At 36.3% G+C, this 20,825-nt stretch overlaps 1 protein-coding gene across 10 annotated transcripts in view; it reads left to right on the top strand.

Moving 5' to 3' along the window:
- The window catches only part of LIN54 (lin-54 DREAM MuvB core complex component), a 126,246-nt gene that overhangs the window by 103,144 nt on the left and 2,277 nt on the right, over window positions 1-20,825 (top strand). For 7 of the 10 annotated variants that reach the window (XM_077143008.1, XM_077143014.1, XM_077143007.1 and 4 more), the window contains exons 6-12: window positions 4,802-4,875; window positions 5,016-5,213; window positions 7,590-7,681; window positions 9,615-9,686; window positions 10,471-10,573; window positions 10,728-10,865; window positions 14,310-14,512. In XM_077143008.1, the coding sequence (XP_076999123.1) occupies window positions 4,802-4,875; window positions 5,016-5,213; window positions 7,590-7,681; window positions 9,615-9,686; window positions 10,471-10,573; window positions 10,728-10,865; window positions 14,310-14,512 (880 nt within the window). The other 3 variants (XM_077143010.1, XM_077143011.1, XM_077143012.1) reach the window with 3 other exon arrangements.

The raw sequence follows: 20,825 nt of genomic DNA on the forward strand, positions 1-20,825 counted from the left end.
CCATCTTCTTGCCTCCTTAACTTACCTCACTGTATATGCCGTTTTCCCACCCGCCCACACACACCTGCTTACCCCAGTGGCTTCCCTTATTTATATATACCCCATCTACATTTTTCTCTTTTTGTCTTTCTCTCCTATCCCATAAAAGATCTGGATATATATAATATACTTTATTGCACAGCAATAATGAGTTAAATTTACAGTTTTTATCAGATACACTAAATAGTTGCCCTAGTTCACCAAATATATTTAATATGTCTTTCTAAATGCCTGATTTCCTCTGAGGAATTTACTTAAATGCCAGAAGGAATTGGGCTATTTTGTATATCCCTTTTCCCCCAAAGCCATATAAAAACAGTGTTCAAAGACTTCATAATGATGATTGGTGCACGATAGCTGGCAACATAAAAGGAGGGCCCAGAAGAGTCGTTAGTTACCTCTTCAGAGTGTAATCTCCTATCATTTTGGTGAGGGAAGGAAGCTAAGAAATTAAAATGCATGAAACGCTTGAAAGTATGGTTTCTGAGGTTTGGCAGGTTTCTGAGGTTTGGCAGGAGGCCATTCTAAAAGAATTGTGCTGAGTTCCTGTTGTAAGAACTGTCAAAGACTGAAAATAAAAGATTATGCCCCTTCTGTGAAAACTACAGTAGTAGTTAGTAATGTGGGAATATACTTTGAGGTAAGGAAGAGAAATAGACTTTCTACTTCATTATGTAATATCAATATGATTCTCCTTTTCTAGATATTTTTTAGTATTCTATTTTCTTACCACTTCATTTATATTTTCTCCATTCTCTTGGCTTCAATTAAAACTCAACATGTATATGCCCACCTAGGGTTCTCAAGTTTTTTAGCTTTGTGTGTGTGTGTGTGTGTGTGTGTGTGTGTGCACATGCATGTGTGTGTGTATGTGTTGAGGTAGGGTGGGTGTTACCCTTTCCTTAGTAACCAAATAGAAATCATCTAAGTTCCCTGTTTGATGTGACTGAGGGCAAGTAGCATCCCTTTCCATTATTTCTGAGGACCACCAGTAAGTCAGATTTCTCTGGTTATTGTTCTCACTTCAGAATCTTTGTATGCTTAAGGAATGGTGACCACTATCTTCTCTCCAAGGAGCGGGAATGAATTTCAACTTAACTTTTTTTTTTTTTATTTTTACTTTTTTTATTGTATAATATAACATACATACAAAGCAAAGAAAGAAAAAAGCAATAGTTCCAAAGCGCTCTTCAACAAGTTGTAATATGACAGATCCCAGACTTTATCCTGGGCTCCCATACCATCATCTCAGATTTTTCCTTCTAGCTGCTCCAGAATATAGGAGACTAGAAGAAATAAATATTTTTGTCACCACAATCGACTTTTTTGTGTGAAAAATAGCATATATACAAAAAAGAATAAATTTCAAAGCACATCACAATTAGTTGTAGAACAGATTTCAGAGTTTGGTATGGGTTACAATACCACAATTTTAGATTTTTATTTCTAGCTGCTCTAAGATACTGGAGACTAAAAGAGATATCAATTTAATGATTCAGCAATCATATTCATTTGTTAAACCCTACCTTCTCTGTATAACTCAACATTCACCTTTGATCTTTCTGTCCCACTATTTAGAGGTACTTGAGCTATGTCCAGTCTAATTTTTTTCATGTTGGAAGGGGCTGTCAGTAATATAGGGTAGGGAAATGGAACTAGCTGATGTTCTGGAGAGGCTGGGACCTCTAGGTTTCAGGGCTTATCTGGTCGAGGGACCCATCTGGAGGTTGTAGGTTCTGGAAAGTTACCCTAGTGCATGGAACTGTTGTAGAATCTTATATATTGCCCCAGGCGTTCTTTGGAATTGTCTGGAATGGTTTTGGTTGGGATTTGGCAATTATGATAGGTAGCAATCCGCGTCAACTTTTAACTCCTTATAGTACTGCTGTTCTAGTTTGCTGGCTGCCAGAATGCAACACACCAGAGATGGATTGGCTTTTAATAAAAGGGAATTTTGTTGGTTCTTCAGAGGAAAGGCAGCTAACTTTCCACTGAGGTTCTTTCTTATGTGGAAGGCACAGGATGGTCTCTGCTGGTCTTCTCTTCAGGCCCCTGGGTTCCAACAACTTTCCCCAGGGTGACTTCTTTCTGTAGCTCCAAAGGCCTGGGCTGAGCTGCAAGTGCTGAGATGAGGAATGCCAAGCTGCTTAGGCTGTGCTACATTGCGCTCTCTCATTTAAGCACCAGCCAATTAAGTCAAACGTCATTCATTGCAGCAGACACGCCTCCTAGCTGACTGCAGATGTAATTGGCAACAAATGAGGTTCACATACCGTTGGCTTATGTCCGCAGCAACAAGATTAGATATGCTCACCTGGCCAAGTTGACAACTGAATCTAACTAACACAACTGCTCAGACCAGCCTACAGTGATTAATATAACTTTTTTGAAGCTTAGGGGTTACTGAGGAGAATCCAAACAGAACAGGAAAAAAATTTCAAATCAGAGATTAGATGTCATTGCTCATCTATCCGCGGTCATACGACTTACTGAAATATAATTCACATACCATAAAATTGACCCTTTTAAAGTATACAGTTCAGTGGTTATTTTGTATAGTCAAAGATTTATGCAGTCGTCTTCTCTATCTAATCATAACTTTTTCTGGAGGTCTCCCATTCCTCCTCTCTCCCACCTATTGCTCGTCATCTTGCTGTAGGTGCCTGCTCCCTTTTTTGGATCAGAGTGTCATCTCTCTGGTGTTGTTTTCTCCTCTTCTAGTACTCTCAACCTTATCTCCCGCCATCAGCATCCCTACCCCCACCAAACATGCAAAATCTGTTAACATCTTAACTGCCTTTCTGTCCAAGGAAGTCTAATTGTCTTCTTCTTCTTTTTTTTTTTAATTGTTCAGGTAATTTAGATCCCATTATCTCAACCTTTCTTTTTTCAGATCAGGCTCCAGGTCTTACCTTTGGATAAATAAAACCTGCTGTGGTTTGTCTTCCTAAATCCCTCCTTTAGACTATGAAAGTGGCTGTAGATAGTTTTAAAAATTGAAGTTCTTTTGGTCCAACATCAATCTAGTGCCATCCTCTCCTGATTCCATCAAAGCATTTCTTCAGGATCAGCTCATCCTTGAATTTCTACTTCTAATAACTGTCATTTCCCAGTTGTTTTCCAGTCACTTGAAAGCTTTTTACTTTTTCTCCCTGTATAACTACTATTCCTACCGTTCAGTAGGTTGAGAAGTCATGTTTCTTTCATCTCTGCGATATCTCTTGTATCTGCTCTCTCCTTTTCATTCCCATTGCTGTCACCACAGATTTTACCCAGACTAATGCAGTATTCTTCTGACTTGTCTTGTTTATTGCAGCTCCATTTGTTTTACATATTGCTGCCAGATAAAAATTCTTTTTGTGCTGTTCCAATATTTCTGTACTTAAAAATCTTTCAGAAACTTCTCTTTGCCTACTAAATTAAAAATACAGATTAAGTATACAGATTTCTACCCGAATAATCAAGGTCCTCAACAAGATGGCTACAGTTGGCCTTTTCACTGTGTTTGCCTGCTTTAACCCTAGGGTTATAAAGGGTTCCAAGTAAAGTGGTCTATTCATCAACATCTAGTGGATGATATGCCTTGCTTCCCAGCAGTAAGCCTCCACTTTTCATGCTTCTCCCTCTACAAGGAGGGATACCCACCTCCAACCTGGATGTCCTTCAACCTGTCCATTTATTAGGACCTATCTCAACACTATGTTCTCAATTCTTTTGATATCCCAGCCTATGTATCAGATGTATGTTCTTGCTTTTTGGGACTCTCACAGTACTTTATATTCTTTAATGGTATTTATCTTATTTAGGTACTTGTCTAATCTGCCCTAGTAGGATGCAGTCTCCTTGAGAACAGGTGTCTTGTTCTTTAGTTTCCCCGGAACATGTTCACAATGCCATTTATATAGTACTAGTATTGTAATAATAACAATAAGGGCAATAATAATGGCAGCTAGCATTTCTTAAATGCTGTTTATTAGGCACTGCTTTTAATAGAATTTCATGAATTAACATGTTTAATCCTTATATACTGTAACATAGATACTATTATTGTCCTCATACAGCAATGGGGATACAGGTAAAGAGAGTTCAATTAGATAAAAAGTGGCAAAACTGAGATTTGAATTCCCAGGGTCTTTTGGCTTCAGAATCCATATTCTTAACCTTTATACTGTGCTGCCTTTTAATAGGTACTCTGTAAATTACTGAAGTATGCCAGAATGATAGTTTCTCTGGTTTGAATAGAAACAGAGCAATTAGAAATAATAGTGTAGAACAATGTTGTTACCCAAGCTCATGAATGGCAGTTCTTTTATTTATGCAACATTGTGTTTGACTGATTTAATAGTGACTGCACAGATCATCTGAATATAGATTGAAATATTTTCAAAAGTATGTCTTGAATCTAAGAACACCCCCTCATAAGGTAAATAGACTATAGCTATCTTAGATATAAGATCTCTGGTAGGTGTGTTAAGGAATTTTGAAAGGTAACTACCCTAAGAAAGCTTGCACGAAATAGGAAAGAAATAGAATTTTGTAAGCTCTTTTATGAGGATAACTTGGGAAGGCTAAAATATTCTTAGATATTGTAAATAGTGTTTTTCTATAAAGATTGTGTTTACCTGTGTGCTAACCAGAGAAATAAATAAAATATTTAGTATCTGGTGATTTTATAAGGATTAAAATTTTCTTAGAAATTTATTTGGCATTATTTCATAAAGCATTGACAGTGTTCTTTTTTCTTTCTTTCTTTTTTTAAAAGCAAAGCCCGTGGTGGTTAATACAACCCCAGTGCGGATGTCAGTTCCACTGGTCCAGGCACAGGCTGTCAAACAAGTGAGTATCATATAACTTCATCTTTCAATGTTATTGAAAGATGACAGACAATTAAAAGTTCAGATTTAAGAAATTTATACTGAACTGAGCAGTTGTGAAATGTGTTTTTATGATGACCGATAGACTTCTCTTCTTTTTAGGTTGTACCCAAACCAATCAATCCAGCTTCACAAATAGTTACTACTAGCCAGCCCCAGCAACGGCTTATAATGCCTGCCACACCACTGCCACAAATCCAGCCAAACCTCACAAACCTTCCACCCGGCACTGTCCTGGCACCAGCGCCGGGAACAGGAAATGTAGGTTATGCAGTGCTTCCAGCTCAGTATGTTACTCAGGTATGTAGAAAAAATTAAGTGAATGCATTTCAATAATTGAGTAAGGTAATTGGATCTAAGTGGTCTGGTGTTAACACATTTTGAAGCTGCTCACAATAGCACCCTAACTCAGTATTAAAATGACTCTTTTCCAGGGTCTTGAAAAGTTATCCAAAATTTCTGAGTTTATTTCAATATATCTTTAGCATTTAGGCATATACAGCCCAAGTCAGATATATACAATCAGACAATTCAGAGCTGAGGGCAGGTTGGTGAGATTGCAAGATTGTGTAGATGTAAGAGAAAATAAGTTGAAGTTAAAATCAGCAGAGTTCAAAGGAATTTAGAAAAGGTTTACTATACTAAAGCTCTGTCTTGCACATATATATGATGCCACTGACTTGCTCTTATAAAATAGAGTGTGAGATGCATTTCTAGGTGACATATCTTTAATGATCAGTCCAAACCTCTCTTCTGATCATCTGTGGAGCTCTTGTCCAATTGTCGTGACTCTTTTGGGGATGGTGCTTCCAGGAAGCCGGAGTTTTTTTTGTCATGTAAAAATCAAGTGTGTTAGCACAATGCTCTAAGCAGTTCACTTGATTACAGCAGATTATAAAAGAGGGATGCAGAAACCATGCGTATACTATGATATGTATTTTTGAGTATGTTAGGGGGCTACTGGTAAAAACTAATGTTTAGTATTTTTATCATGAAGATCTCTTATGTTTAAAAATCAGTGTAAAATAGAAACTTAATTATTGCACATGTAACTTCTCATTCCCTGTGATTTGTAATATAATGACTCATCAATAAGGTACTTACTTTATTTGCAAGTAGGCATGTTGCATTTTTTTCCAGCCCGTGCAAGTTAGGAATGTGAGTTAGTTTGCAAGTTGCCAGAATGCAATATACCAGGAATAGAATGGCTTTTTAAAAGGGAATTTAATAAATTATAAGTTTACAGTTCTAAAGACGTAAAAGTGTACAAATTAAGGTGCTAACAAGAATTTACCTTCACTCAGGAAGGGCGGATGGGTCAGAAACACCTCTGTCAGCTGGGAAAGCAAGCTGGTCACTTGTTCCTGGGCTCTGTTACTTTCAACCTCTTTTCCTATGGGGATCCTTCAGTTTGCTTCTGTGGGGCATCTCTTGGCTTCCTTTGGCTCTCTTCAGGTTCTGCCTTGCTTATCATCTCATGGTGATGTCTCCTGGGCTCCAAACATCTCCAAGCATCAGTGTCTCTATTCTCCAAGTGTTGGCATCTTTGTCAACTCTCCTTCTATTGGCTCTGTCGTTTCTGTCATTCTGACTTTCTCCAAAATGTTTCCTCTTTTAAAGGATTCCAGTAAACTAATCAAGACCCACCTGGAATGAGTGAAGTCACTCACATTTCCATCTAATGAAAGGTCGCAACCACAATAGGCTGCATCACAGCTCTGTGGAGATAATCTAATCAAAAGATTCCAACCGTAGTTTTGGATTAGGATTCACAGAAACAGCTGCCTCCACAAGATTGGATCAGGATTAAAACATGGCTTTTCTGGGGTACATAATACTTTCAAACCGGCACAAAATGTATTCTCAAGACACTTATGTAAAATTTCCTATAAATCTCACTTATTTACTTCTTTAGGAAATAATATCTTATATTATACCCTTTAGTAAAATGTTCACATTGTTTTCTCCCTTAGTACATTTTTGGGTATTAAAAAGAGCTCTCTGAGGATAGTATGTGTATTGGTTTGTTAAAGCTGCCAGAATGCAATACACCAGAAATGGCATGGCTTTTAAAAAGAGAATTTATTTAAGTTGCAAGTTTACAGTTCTAAAGCTATAAAAATGTCCAAAAAAGGCATCCAGGGAAAGATACCTTGATTTAAAAAAGGCCATTGTGTCTGGAACATCTCTGTCAGCTGGGAAGGCACATGGCTGGCATCTGCTGGGGTCTTGAGCTTTTCTTTTCCAACAGATTCCCCAGGGGCATCTTCTTTCTTATCTCCAAAGGTCTCTGGCTGTGTGGGCTCTAAAGCTTTTTCAAAAATAGTTCCCTCTTAAAGGATTCCAGTAAGTGACCCCACCTTGAATGGGTGGAGACATGTCTCCATGGAAACCACCTGATAAAGGTATCACCTACAATTGGGTGGGTCACATCTGCATGGAAACAGTAAATAAGATCCCACATAGCAATACTGAATTAACATTAAGGAACATCATTTTTCTGGTGTATATAACAGTTTCAGATTGGCACATTATGTTTGTATAAAATTCTCAATTTTGTTTTTCCTATTTTGGGAGGTAAATATGTGCTTCTTACTGATCATTATATTTCATTATATCTGAGAGTATTGTCCATTTTTGCAACTATGATCTAAAATTTCCTTTCTTTATATGTAGCTACAGCAGTCTTCATATGTGTCTATAGCAAGCAACTCTAATTTTACTGGAACATCTAGTATCCAGACCCAGGCAAGGCTTCCATTCAATGGGTGAGTATTTTGAAAATAGGTAAGTTAAATGGGGTTCACCAATTTTGTCACTTTTATTTTATTATTCTGACTCTCCTATCTCCTATATCTAGAATATTTCTATAAGCTTTAATTTTTTTTTCATGATGTTGATTTTTTGAAGTGTATAAGTCAGTAATTATGTAGTGTGGTAGTTAGGTTCAGGTGTCAACTTGGCCAGGTGAAGGTGCCTTCTGTTGCTGTGGACAGAGACTATGGCACATGTTGCTGATTACATCTGCAGTCGGCTAGGAGGTGTTCCTGCTGCAATGAATGATGTTTGATTTAACTGGCTGGTGGTTAAATGAGAAAGCTCAACATAGCACAGCCCAAGCAGCTCAGCATACCTCATCTCAGCACTCGCAGCTCAGCCCAGGCCTTTGGAGATGCAGAAAGAAATCACCCCAGGGAAAGCTGTTGGAACCCAGAGGCCTGGAGAGAAGGCCAGCAGAGATCACCTTGTGCCTTCCCATGTAAGAAAGAACCTCAGTTGAAATATAGCTGCCTTTCCTCTGAAGAACTAATGAAATAAATCCCCTTTTATTAAAAGCCAATCCATCTCTGGTGTGTTGCATTCTGGCAGCTAGCAGGCTAGAACATAGAGCATGCCCCTCAATCTGGGTTTTTCTTAAGTTTCTTAATGATTAGATGCAGGATATGCATTTTGACCAGATTACTACAGTAATGATGATGGGGTCTTCTTAATTTATCACATTTAAGGCACATGATGTTAATTTTCCTATTATTGGTGAAGTTAACTTTTATCCCTTGGTTAAGGTAATGTCTACCAGGTTTGTTTCTTTCCTTTTTTTAAATATAACATATATGCAAAGCAAAGAAAGAAAAAGCAATAATTTTCAAAGCACACTTCAACAAGTAGTTACAGAACAGATCCCAGAGTTTGTAATGTGTAATTCCACTATCTCAGATTTTCCTTCTAGCTGCTTCAAAACACTGGAGGCTAGAAGGAATATTAATATACTGACTCAGCAGTCATACTCATTCGTTAAATCTATTTTCTATGTTACACCTCCTCCTTCCCCTCTGAGCCCTCTCCCAAAGTATAGGGATCTTTAGGCAATGCCAGCTCTCTGCCAGATTTCTTAACTGTAAATTTTCTATTTTTCCTTTTCTAATTAATAAGTACTTTATGGGGAGATATTTTGAGGCCATGTAAATATTTTATTGTTCATCAAACTTTTATCATCTAAGGTAGTTTTATTTTAGATACAGTAATTTTCCCTGTTCTTTTTAATCTGTATGATTTTATGACACATCTTAAAAATAAAGCTGTGTGGTGAGGGCAATAACTCAAAACAGAGAATAGTCTAATATCATTACAGATTTCCAATTTTTGTTTTTGAATTAAAGATCTAAAATTATATATAACTTATTTATCACCAGACAATCCACTAAATTTTTTTCTTCTCTTGTTTTTGCGGTAGTCTTTCCCCTGTACTTTTCTCTATTTAGGCAACATTCAGATATATTTCATAACACTTCTCAGACCTCTGAGATATATTTTGAATGGAAGAAATATGGATATCCTCACAGAATCCATTGCAACAGATGTAAATGTAAAAGCCAGTCAACCTCTCCTCCACAAATTCCTCTCCCCCTTTCCCCTCTGCTCTCCTCTACCTTTCATAATTGAATCCCGAGAACTTTGAGGAGAGTTCAACATTGTTCTCTTAGAAGAAAGAGTATTTGGGGAGTGTTGTTTAGCAGCTATTGATAAATTGTTTCTTTAATTCCATATAAATGTAAATCACACAACATAGCAAACTTTTTTTTAGAGGTGGAAACATTTGTTAAAACTTTATTTTAGGAGGACTGTACTCATTGGAGCCTTTTCTAATTTTAAAGTTATCTTTAATTGATAACAATGTACATCTTTTTTTGTGTATCTGTACAGCATAATCCCGTCAGAGTCTGCAAGCCGGCCCAGAAAGCCCTGTAATTGTACAAAATCACTATGTTTGAAACTGTAAGTGTTTTTGCTATTGTTAGTTCATTTGATATGACTGTAAATATATTTTATATTTTTAACTGTAAATATTTTTAAAAATAAATGAAGCTAATTAAAAATTATTAACTCAAATTTCATGTTTGTATCATTTAAATAAATGTGAATTTTGTACAGTATGTAGGGTAAAAATACCCTCTCATTTACAAAGAAATAATTTTAGAGTTATTGTCATCTGTGACATAGTTAAGAATGCAGTAGCAAATGAGAAACAGTCTGTCCTTAGTAATAAGAAATTTGATTTTATTAATGACCTTTGTATTTGATTTCTAAGTAAGGTGGTGCTCTGAGTAGTTTTAAAATTTGTTGGTGATGATTTATTTGCTTATTAGTGTTAAACTAAGAGATTTAACATGGAACATTTAAATGAAAAGCTTTGTGGTTTATAAGGGGTTTAGAATACCAAAAAAAAACGCTAGTGTAGTTCAAATGAGCAGTTTTCACTCATAGAATATAGCCATTGTTTTTCCTCTAATGATTTTGAAAGAACTTAATTTGGGGGCTGTATAAAATAACATAGCTCTTGTGTTGACAGCTGCTACTAGTTGAACTAAATTCCTAGGCCAAAAGACTTGCAGTTGGTGATTTAAATGCTGAGCCTTAGTATGTGGTTGATAATCAGTATATTTTAACTTTTGTAACTTACTTTGAGTACATTCCTAAAATGCTTTAACGTATTTATAATGCTATTAAATAGTTTCTGTTAACAGTGAACTTTTACCTTGCATTGGTTTTTACATTGCAGATACTGTGATTGCTTTGCAAATGGTGAATTTTGTAACAACTGCAATTGCACGAATTGCTATAACAATTTGGAACATGAAAATGAAAGGCAAAAAGCAATAAAGGTAATTTTTACTTTATTTCACTTAACTGACAAAATTTTCCAGTTTTATGTGTTTTCTGAAGTTGTTTTACTTAGAAAAAAATAATTCCATTTGCAGTATCTAAGTTTAGTTTATTGTGGTTTAACTTCAATTATTATTTGATCTGTTTTGATAGGCATGCCTTGACAGAAATCCAGAAGCCTTTAAGCCTAAAATAGGGAAAGGAAAGGAGGGGGAATCAGATCGACGTCACAGCAAAGGATGTAATTGCAAACGATCTGGATGTCTTAAAAACTACTGTGAATGCTATGAGGTGAGATACTTGTGGGGAAAATAATCCAACCATCTTTTAAAAATAACTTTAGAGAAGACATACTATAAAAATCTACTTGAAAACCTGCTTCCCTAAACAGGGCTTCAGAGGAGCAGTACCTTGGTATTGTCATTACAGCCTGGGGTTTCATTAGCTGATTTGCCAGCTCATAGCTTCTTGATTATAATACCCAGAAGTATGCAAATAAGAGCACCAATTTATTTTCAGTTAATAAAAAATTAAGTGGATTGGAAACTCTACAGCAGTGTTTCTCAATTAGGGAGCAGTACTACCCATCCGCCTCCATGGGCTTTTTGGAAATGTATGTCAGTACTGAATAGCCTTTGTTACAGGGGGCAGCCCCATAAGTTAAAGTGATTCCCTGTTGGAGGAACACTGCTCTCTGGAAGACCAAATTATGTTAAAGGTTGCTTTGTGAACATAAAAAATTAGAAAAGGAGGAATATGGAATATAGCTGGATGAACATATGAATATGAAATATTACTGGCCACTAGAAGGTGATTGCTTCTATTTTCAGTTTTATCATCCAACTTTGGTTATTTTTACTTATGGGTCAGGGCCTCTTTACAGAAGAATGCAGTTGAAACTCCACTTTGAAAGATGCCATGTAAATCATTCCCCCTTGCTTCAGACAAAATATTATACAGTTTATTATTTTTATTTCAAAAGAAATACAACAGTCTAGTCATACCTGAGAACCCTAGGTTACCATAAGTGGTTTCTTGGTGCATCTGAAATTATATACTGACCATCTATTGGGCTGAGTTATTCTTATTGTTTTCTTCTCATGCATTGTTATTTTCATTCTTTCAAATTTCCTTCTCAGGGGGACACCTTATTTTTAGTTTTGGCAGAAGGCCTACCCTTACAGCTGATAAAGTAACACCACAAAGAGCCACCAGGGCTCTCTGGTAAAGGTTTACTCTGCTACAGTGGCATATATCTGAGTCCAATGCCCTCTTCGTACAAAATGATCATATTAAAGATTATGTGTACTGAAATCTCTTTATAATGAATTCTGTCTTAATTTACTGATTTAAAAGGTCAAATAACACCTCTCAAGAAGTTAAGAAGCACAGTGGAGTAACATCTTGATAGTTATAAAATCAGTATGAGTGAAAATTGCATATAACCAAGATTATTTTTGAAAGTGCCTTAAAATTTCTCAAAGTCCAACAAACCAGTTTTTTTAATCCGTACTGAATAGATGACTATTTCTTTTACATGAATACCAGATTAAATGGTTGTCTTGTATTCTTCATATCATACAGAAGTTTTCATGAATGTGTGAAAATTAACATACAGACAAAAGTGAGTTTTTTGTTTTGTTTTTGGTAAGTTGTCAAACCAAGTCCACAGATAGCAGATAGAAATTGATGTAAATCTGGGTAAGGGGAGCATATCCACCCTTCAGTGTACATGGCATTTAAACAGTTAATATATACCAGCCTTATGAAATTCAAACAGAGGTGAAATAATCATTTGATTAAAGTTAACAAATCTGTAAATTAAAAGAAATGGAAAGGACAGTGACTGGTTGAGAAGTGCTGAAAGAGAGAAGCCTGTATATCTATTATAATAAAAATGTTGAACATTCAAAACACACAATATCTAATCACCTAATTAGTCATTCCAAAATTCATGGACCAAGAAATGGAAAAAGTTGAAATACACTAAATTATGACTCATAGCAGCTAATTAACCATGAATTAGCTGTGATATTGTCTTAAGGTTTTTATTGAATTGTTGGTCTTTTGATATCTTAGTCTACAGTTGAATTGACTCTTTGGTCCATTTGGTCTATACCTGGACAACACATTCATGTCTCTGGTTCATGTTCTTTTTGGGACAAAAAGAACACTTTTTTTTTTTTTTTTTTTTTGCTGCAGGATAAGTTGAATTAGCAAAGCTAATTAGATGTATTGTCATTGTAATTTGCCCTACTCCTATTAGAGCTCCTGATAGACATTATTCTTACCTTTCTTAATGATTCTTAAAACTTAATCGGAATTATTAATGTTTCTCCCCCTACCCCATGTCAGTGATTTTTATCTCTTCAAAACAGTAGAAGCTTGTTAAGAGTTAGATTCCCAGACTGGTTCACAATAACCCAATTAACTGTAAATGTATATCTATTTCTGTCATAAATGGAATTTATTGGAATATTAGAATTAAGGAGCAGAACACATTTTCCCATAATACTGCCCATTTATCTTATAGTTAGGTGTTAAAAAAACTGTAGTTTTGTTTAAGTTGATATGAGTTCACTGAAGAAAAAGGCAGCTGACAGAAGATGCCCCAATTCACGAGGGGTCACAGAAATTTAAATTAAAGAACACTGAACCTTCACTCCCCCTTCCACCCAAAAGATTAGTAAATATTAAAAAGAGTTAAAGCATCCATTGTTGGAGGGACTGTGAAGGTCTTTATGCATTGCTGATGAAACTGAAGTGTTACAGCTTTGGAAAAAGTGAACTGGCTGTAGCTATTAAAATTAAAATGTGTACCCTATGACCAGTTAGTCCAATTCTAGAAATCTATCCCACAGAATTAAAAGCACTAATATATTTAAAAGTTCTTTTTATGTAATTGTTTGTGATACCCATGAACTGGAAACAAAGTAAAGTGCCTATCCACAGGGAAATGGATGCCCAGATAAAGTGTGGCACATCCATATCAGGGATGAATACTCAGTCATTAAACAGAATGAATTCAGACTATGCCCGATGACTTGGAGGAATTCCATGAAATATCATATTGTGAGAAAGTACAGGAAAGTGGGTATATGATAATCCCATTTTTGTAAAACAAAAAAGAGAATTAGCTATTTGTGAGTTAGTATGTTTGTATATGTAGGCCTCTATGTTCTTACATACATAACTTACATTTAACATATTTTTACACGAAAGGGCACACTGGTTTTATATGGATTATTGAATAGGTTGGGAAATCTGGAAGAGGACATGAAGGGAGGGAGATATCTATAATAAAAACAGCATCTATGAAATCTCTAATATGAAATTGTGTGTGTGTGTGTGTGTGCGCGCGCGCGCATGCATAAATGGGAGATCAGCCAACATGTGGTTGGATGCTGGATGACCCTTATTTTGAAAAATTATTTTAATGTATCATTCATTTTCTTTATAAAGAACATTATTTCATACCAGGAGAAAAATTTATATTCATAGTGGAAAAATTGGCATGGAAGTGCCTGAACACAAACATTGTATAGCCACTCTTAGACTTAAGAACACCTAACATAACCACTTGAGTAGTTAGCTTATCTAGTTTGTCAGCCGGTATTTCCATCTAACCCTATTAAATAGTTAATTCTATTATCTGTTGATTTGATGGTGGAATCTACTTACAGTAATGCATTTTTTGGTTTTGAATTGGAAGACTTTCTTCTGTAAATCTTTTAGGCAAAAATAATGTGTTCCTCAATATGCAAATGTATTGGCTGTAAGAATTTTGAAGAAAGCCCAGAAAGAAAAACATTGATGCACTTGGCAGACGCAGCTGAAGTAAGGGTACAGCAGCAAACAGCAGCGAAGACTAAATTATCCTCTCAAATTTCGGACTTGCTTACTCGGCCAACACCAGCTTTGAATAGTGGAGGAGGAAAGTAAGTCAGTATTTTAATATCTTTTATAATATGACTCGAATATTCATTTTTGGTAAAGTTGTTTCCTCTTTTGGCCAAAATATAATTCATACTTTTGGTTGTTGCAAACTTGATTTTTGTATTTTTTTTCCATCTTTACTTGTTGTAAAGCAATTTAAAGATAACAGAAAAATCACTGTCAGATATATTGCACAATTCCAAACTTCACAATAATACATTAGTTCACAGTAATACTTTAATTCCCATTTGAGGCTTAATTTAGTTGACTTTTTGCCTACTAAGGTAATTATGTAATTTATGAGACTCTTAACAAAACCCAATTTTTTTATCCCTCTTACTGGTGGTGTCATTGTTTATATTTCAGCTTTTACCCTTTCTTGCCATCTTTTGCCTTTTCTGTGTTCTGGCAGCACTTTTCACATCCCTATTAGAGCACCTGTCTCACACTATATTTTTACAGTCCCTAAAGGTTATTATATCTTTGACCAGCTCAGGATTCTTGAATAGAAAAAGCATGAGCTTTAAAGTCAGACTGGTCTGAGTTTACATATTATCTGTGCTACTTACTAGTTTGTTAATTAGACAAATCATCTCTTTGAGCCTCAGTTTTCTTGAATAACCCTAACAGGTAGTTATGAGAAATCCAGTTTCTGTCCCCAGTGGTTGGCAGGACCTGATGGCTGCGTAGTTTGCTGACTTAGATTTGTGTTAGGAAGTTTGTTAGAGGTTAATTTGAGGTATTATTAAATGGAATGAGCTTTGCAAATGCAAATGGTATATTATTTAAAATGCCTAAGTTGAAATAAGACCCAAAGTTTATAAAAGGCTTTATTTGTACAAATTACTTCAGATATTAATTCTAAAGAACTATTACAACTGGAATATAATCAAGAGTTTTCTTGAATGAATGAATAAAGGGGAATTGGGAGACATCGTTAATGGGAGTTTTGAAAAGGGATCCTTTCTGGTCATCTGCTTTTAATAATCCTTTATTAAATTGGAATCTCCATTTGGAGAATAAAAAGATACATGAAAATACAGTTAATTTTTTAAATAGGGTTAGTAGGTTTTATTTAAGTAATACAATTCAACTTCATTAATTTGAACTTTCCTAATTTGAAATCTAAAACCATATAGCTCTGGAAAGGAAAGTTCTAAACCATGAGAGAATACAAGAGAATATTGACGCTATTTAAAAGAACACATTATTTTGAAGCTCTCCACATACAAGGCACACAATACTTATTAAACACCTAATGAACATTAAAAACCTCAAGTTTCTAATCATGATTTATATATTAATAACTTTAAAAGAATCCTTATTTGGCAGATTGGTCATTTTAATTTGAGTTAATTATTGTGCATCTGTTCTATCTTTTGCTGATGAAATGTGAGCTGCCCAAGGGTATTCCTTGTCTTGTTTAGCTCTTTATTCTTCAATGGACATAATACAGTGTCTTATGCCCAATATAATACTAGACAGGTATGTGTAAAAATAATCACACTGCATGATGTACTTGAAGCTAATTCAGTTGTCTAATAGTTCACATTTTTTCCACCAATTTGTTCTAATCTGTTTTACACTTTCCTAGTGCTATTATACTTCCAAAGAGCAAACTGTCTACCCCTTTATTAACTTGTACAAATTTATTTTATTTAAAACAAATTTTTTATTGATATATATTATATATTCACATATCATGTAATCACCCAAAGTTTACAGTTACTGGTTCACAGTATCATCATATAGCTGTGCATTTATCATCGCAGTGGACTTTTTTTTTCTTTTGTGTGAAAAATAACATATATAGAACAAATAAATTTCAAAGCACATCACAACAATTAGTTGTAGAACAGATTTCAGAGTTTGGTATGGGTTACAGTTCCACAATTTTAGGTTTTTACTTTTAGTTGCTCTAAGTTACTAGGGACTAAAAGAAATAGCAGTATCAGTATAATGATTCAGCAATCATATTCATTTGTTAAACCCTACCTTCTCTATATAACTCCACCATCACCTATGTACAAATTTATTTTCAGTGAAAATAATGATACAGATATTTCCTATTGAAAATTGGTAATCTGTACAGCTCACTTCTGGGACTGATGCATACAGCTGTGCAATTTCAGCCTTATTTAAGAGAATGGTGCCTCCTAGAGCTGTGCAGTGCCATAGCCTGTTTATTTCCTTTTCTGGCTCAGGACAGAAAACCTAATTCAGAAGATTTCCATTCTACTACAGAGATTTACAATTCAGCACAGTTATTAAAAGGATTATTACTAAGATAGACCATTCTCCTTAAAACAGGAAAGAATAAAGACATCTAATATTTGATTTATTCCTCCAATATTGTCAGAACAGAGATCAGACATCTTTTATAGTATTGTAATTCCTATGTTCAGACTTCTCAATGAATCAAATTTTGAAATACTTATAATGTTAATAATTGTCTTTGAAATTAGGTTAATGATTGTCTTTGAAATTGTTCAGAACAATTAAATATTTTTGTTTATACACATTCATATTTAATCATTAGTCTAAAATAGTCATAATTTTTTCTGTTTCGGTCTGAATATTGAACTTGTAGTGACGAGGTTTCAGTCCTAGTACCAGATCTTCTAATTAATTAGTTCTATGGCCCATAGAACTAATTAGAAAACATTTTAGATTCCCACCTTCATGCAGACAAGCCATTTTAGATTCCCACCTTCATCTAAATCATACAGGGACAATAACAGCTTTTTAATCTACCTTATAGGTAAGCAGACATCAGATTTACTTGAAAATATTTTGCTAATGCAGCTAAACAAATATAAGGTAAAATGTGTTAAATTTTATCATATTACCTATTTTCTAATATTTGTTTGACATTTTTGTGTCTAATCTCTTTGGGGTGCACTGCACTTCTTGGATCTGTAATTTTAGGTCTTTCATAAGAGTTGGGAAATTTTCAGTGATAATTTCTTCCATTAGTTTTTCTCCTCCTTTTCCCTTCTCTTCTCCTTCTGGGATACCCACTACACGTATATTTGTACGGTTCACATTGTCCTTGAGTTCCCTGATACCTTGTTCAAATTTTTCCATTCTTTTCCGGATAGTTTCTGTTTCTTTTTGGAATTCAGATGTTTCATCCTCCAAATCACTAATTCTATCTTCTGTTTCTTTAAATCTGTCGTTGTAGGTATCCATTGTTTTTTCCATCTTTTCTACTTTATCTTTCACTTCCATAAGTTCTGTGATTTGTTTTTTCAGTTTTTCTATTTCTTCTTTATGTTCAGCCCATGTCTTCTTCATGTCCTCCCTCAATTTATCGATTTCGTTTTTGAAGAGGTTTTCCATTTCTGTTCGTATATTCAGGATTAGTTGTTTCAGCTCCTGTATCTCATTTGAACTATTGGTTTCTTCGTTTGACTGGGCCATATGTTCAATTTTCTGAGCGTGATCTGTTATCTTCTGCTGGCGTCTGGGCATTTAGTCAGATTTCCCTGGGTGTTCGACCCCACAGGTTGAAAGATTTTTCTGTGCAATCTCTGGGTTCTGTTTTTCTTATCCTGCCCAGTAGGTGGCGCTCGTGGCACACGTTTGTCTACGGGTTCCACCAGTGAAAGTTGCTGTGGGTCCTTTAACTCTGGAAAATTCTCGCCGTAGGGGAGGTTCGGCAGCCGAGGCGTCTTGGAAGAATGCCAGCCGGCCTGGGGTTCCGAATGCGGGGAGGGTCGCCGGCCGCCACAGCACGGGAGAGCGTCCGGCCGAATTAGCTAGTCGGCCCGGGGCACCAAGCGTGGCGGGAGGGCGCCAGCTGTCGCAGCCCGGGAGAGTGCACTATTCCCAGCCGACGGGGAAGTCATGTGTTTGGAAGGGATCCCCCGGTCACTGTTCTCCGCAGTCTGGGGATTTCCGACCCAACTATCTCAGTTGTTCCGAGGGGCCTCGTGTGGTGGGGGCACCAGCCGCCGCGGCCTAAGGGGACCGCCTGTCCAATTCTACCAGCTGGCCTGGGAAGGTGGAGGGGAGGGACTCTGGTCGCTTGCCGTCCCACCCAGGAAAGCCCGTGCCCCTTGGTGATCTCACCGGAGCTGGTTCTCCCAGATAGTCAGCCGTTCCAGGATGGGGTACGCTGTCCCAGCCGTTCCAGGATGGGGTACGCCGTCCCTTTGATCTCCCTCGTGGCTCCGGGAGCTGCTCTGTATTATCTCCACTCCCCCAGTAGCTGTTCTGGAGGAGGAAAGGTGAGGGCGGCAAGGCTGTAGAGGCTGGTGGTGGAGGAGCCGGTGAAGGCGGGGGAAGAGGGCACCGTGGTGGTTGGAGAGCGGCCGGAGCAGGAGGGGGAGGAGGGGGGAGAAGGAGGGCGGGCGGGTCGGCTGCTGCGGGGCGTGGGCGCCGCGCGGCGGGCCGGGGGAGAAAGTGTTTGACATTTTTATAATTTAACCAATATAAAGATTGCATACTTTCAGAACTACAAAATTCAGTAAACAAGGTGAAATAAAACAGTAAAGATGGTTGTAAATACATGTCTCATTTAATTATATTAAGAAATAATAATTTAAAAATAGGTAAATTTTCATGAAAATACTCCTTTTTATTCTAGCTGAGGAGTTCTTGGGCATATCAATCTGGCATCAGCCACTGGGTCAGGTACTTGAGCAGTCATATTGTCCATAGACTTTGTAATACAGATTTGGTAGCCCAACCGTGATGTGTCTGTTAGTCCATAGGCCAGATGGAGCATGTCACTATCCTCATCAGTGATTGCTTGTAACTTCTTAAATATGTACTCTTTAAAGGTAACGTGACAGATAGAGCAGGCTAAGGTTCCCTCACATGCACCAAACCCATCAATATCTAGATTATTTTCAACCACAACATCTAGCAGAGTCACCAGCTTACACTTTGGTTGTTAATGTTTCACCATCATGGCTTATAAAAGTGGCTTGTTATTTTATCTTCTGAGCTGCTCTGTGCTGGCACCGTGAGCATGCCAGCTCGCTCCCCCCTCCCACCGGGCCTCAGGTCCTCAGGAACCCACAGGCTCCCATGCGAGATCTAGCAGGAAGCAGCCACCAGCAGGTATGCCATCAAGAGCAGCGGTGGTGACATGCACCACCCCCAGTGGTGGCCATAGTCGGGTCTACAATTAATTTTTGAATTTGGAAAAACGTTTACACTATTATGAAACAAAAAAGAACACAAAATTATATGCAATAATTAAATCTGTGTTAAATGGGAAAAAAAACATAAAAAGGTATACCAGTATGTGTTGTGACAAAAACCTTGAGTGTTTTTTCTTCTTTTCCATAGTTACCAAATGTTATGAGCATATTTACTATATATTGTTAGTTCTATTGTATTATTGTAATGTTAATATTTTCTAATTGAAAACTCTTCTTTGTATGTTAAAAGATTTTGATATGGTCCTACAGCAGCCTGAAACCTCAGTTACTGTCTCTTCTGAGAGTAGACCATAATTTCAAATCTCTTCATTTTGTTTTTCAGCTTCTTTCTTTTCTAACTGACAATAATTAATGATCCTGGATTTGCAGGTTATTTCTATCAGTGACTACTTACTTACATGTTGTTGAGTTAGTGGTTAGATTAGATTGCCTAATTTCATCTCTCAAAGGCTTTAAAACTTGATTTGACTATAATATAGCAAGCCTCGGATAGACTGCTGTGATATAGTACTTAACAGTTCAGGTCTTTATAAATGAAAACTCTGTGTATATAAAACAACATTTGGTTCCCACATTTTTGTTGATGGAAAAATGCCAATTTTTGTTGTGCTTTTTCTGTAGTTTTGTTTTTTTTTTACAAATAATAAGTAGGAATATGGTGAAGTGTTCATTTTCAGTGTTGCTCAAGAAGTAGTGCTTTGTGTTTCCAATATTCATTCATTCAACAAATTTTAGGGAATTCTCATTGTGAAAGGCACTGTAGAAACAGCAATAAATCAACCCTATTCATGGAGTTTACATTCATGAGCTGTGGGAGGACTTTATAACTAGAAACTTGAGTCTTCAAATAGAATTATATCTATTAGTTAACCACAGAGCCTTGTCTAGGTAATAAGTCATGTTTTTTTATGAAATGCTATATTCCTGAAATATATCTCCAAAATATGATCAATAATAAAACCAAATCTCACTTTTTAAAGTTCCTCAGGATGTTCTTGTACTCATTGTGCAAATTTTGATACTTGATAATGCTGATGAATCATGAAAGTGCCAAGATTTCCAGGTGAAAGAATGTCACATCAATGATTATTGCTATTCAGTACCATCAGTATCTTACTCTCTTTCTCAAAAATCATTTCAG

This window comes from Tamandua tetradactyla, chromosome 24, assembly GCF_023851605.1.
Source record: "Tamandua tetradactyla isolate mTamTet1 chromosome 24, mTamTet1.pri, whole genome shotgun sequence".
Classification (NCBI taxonomy): Eukaryota; Metazoa; Chordata; class Mammalia; order Pilosa; family Myrmecophagidae; genus Tamandua; species Tamandua tetradactyla.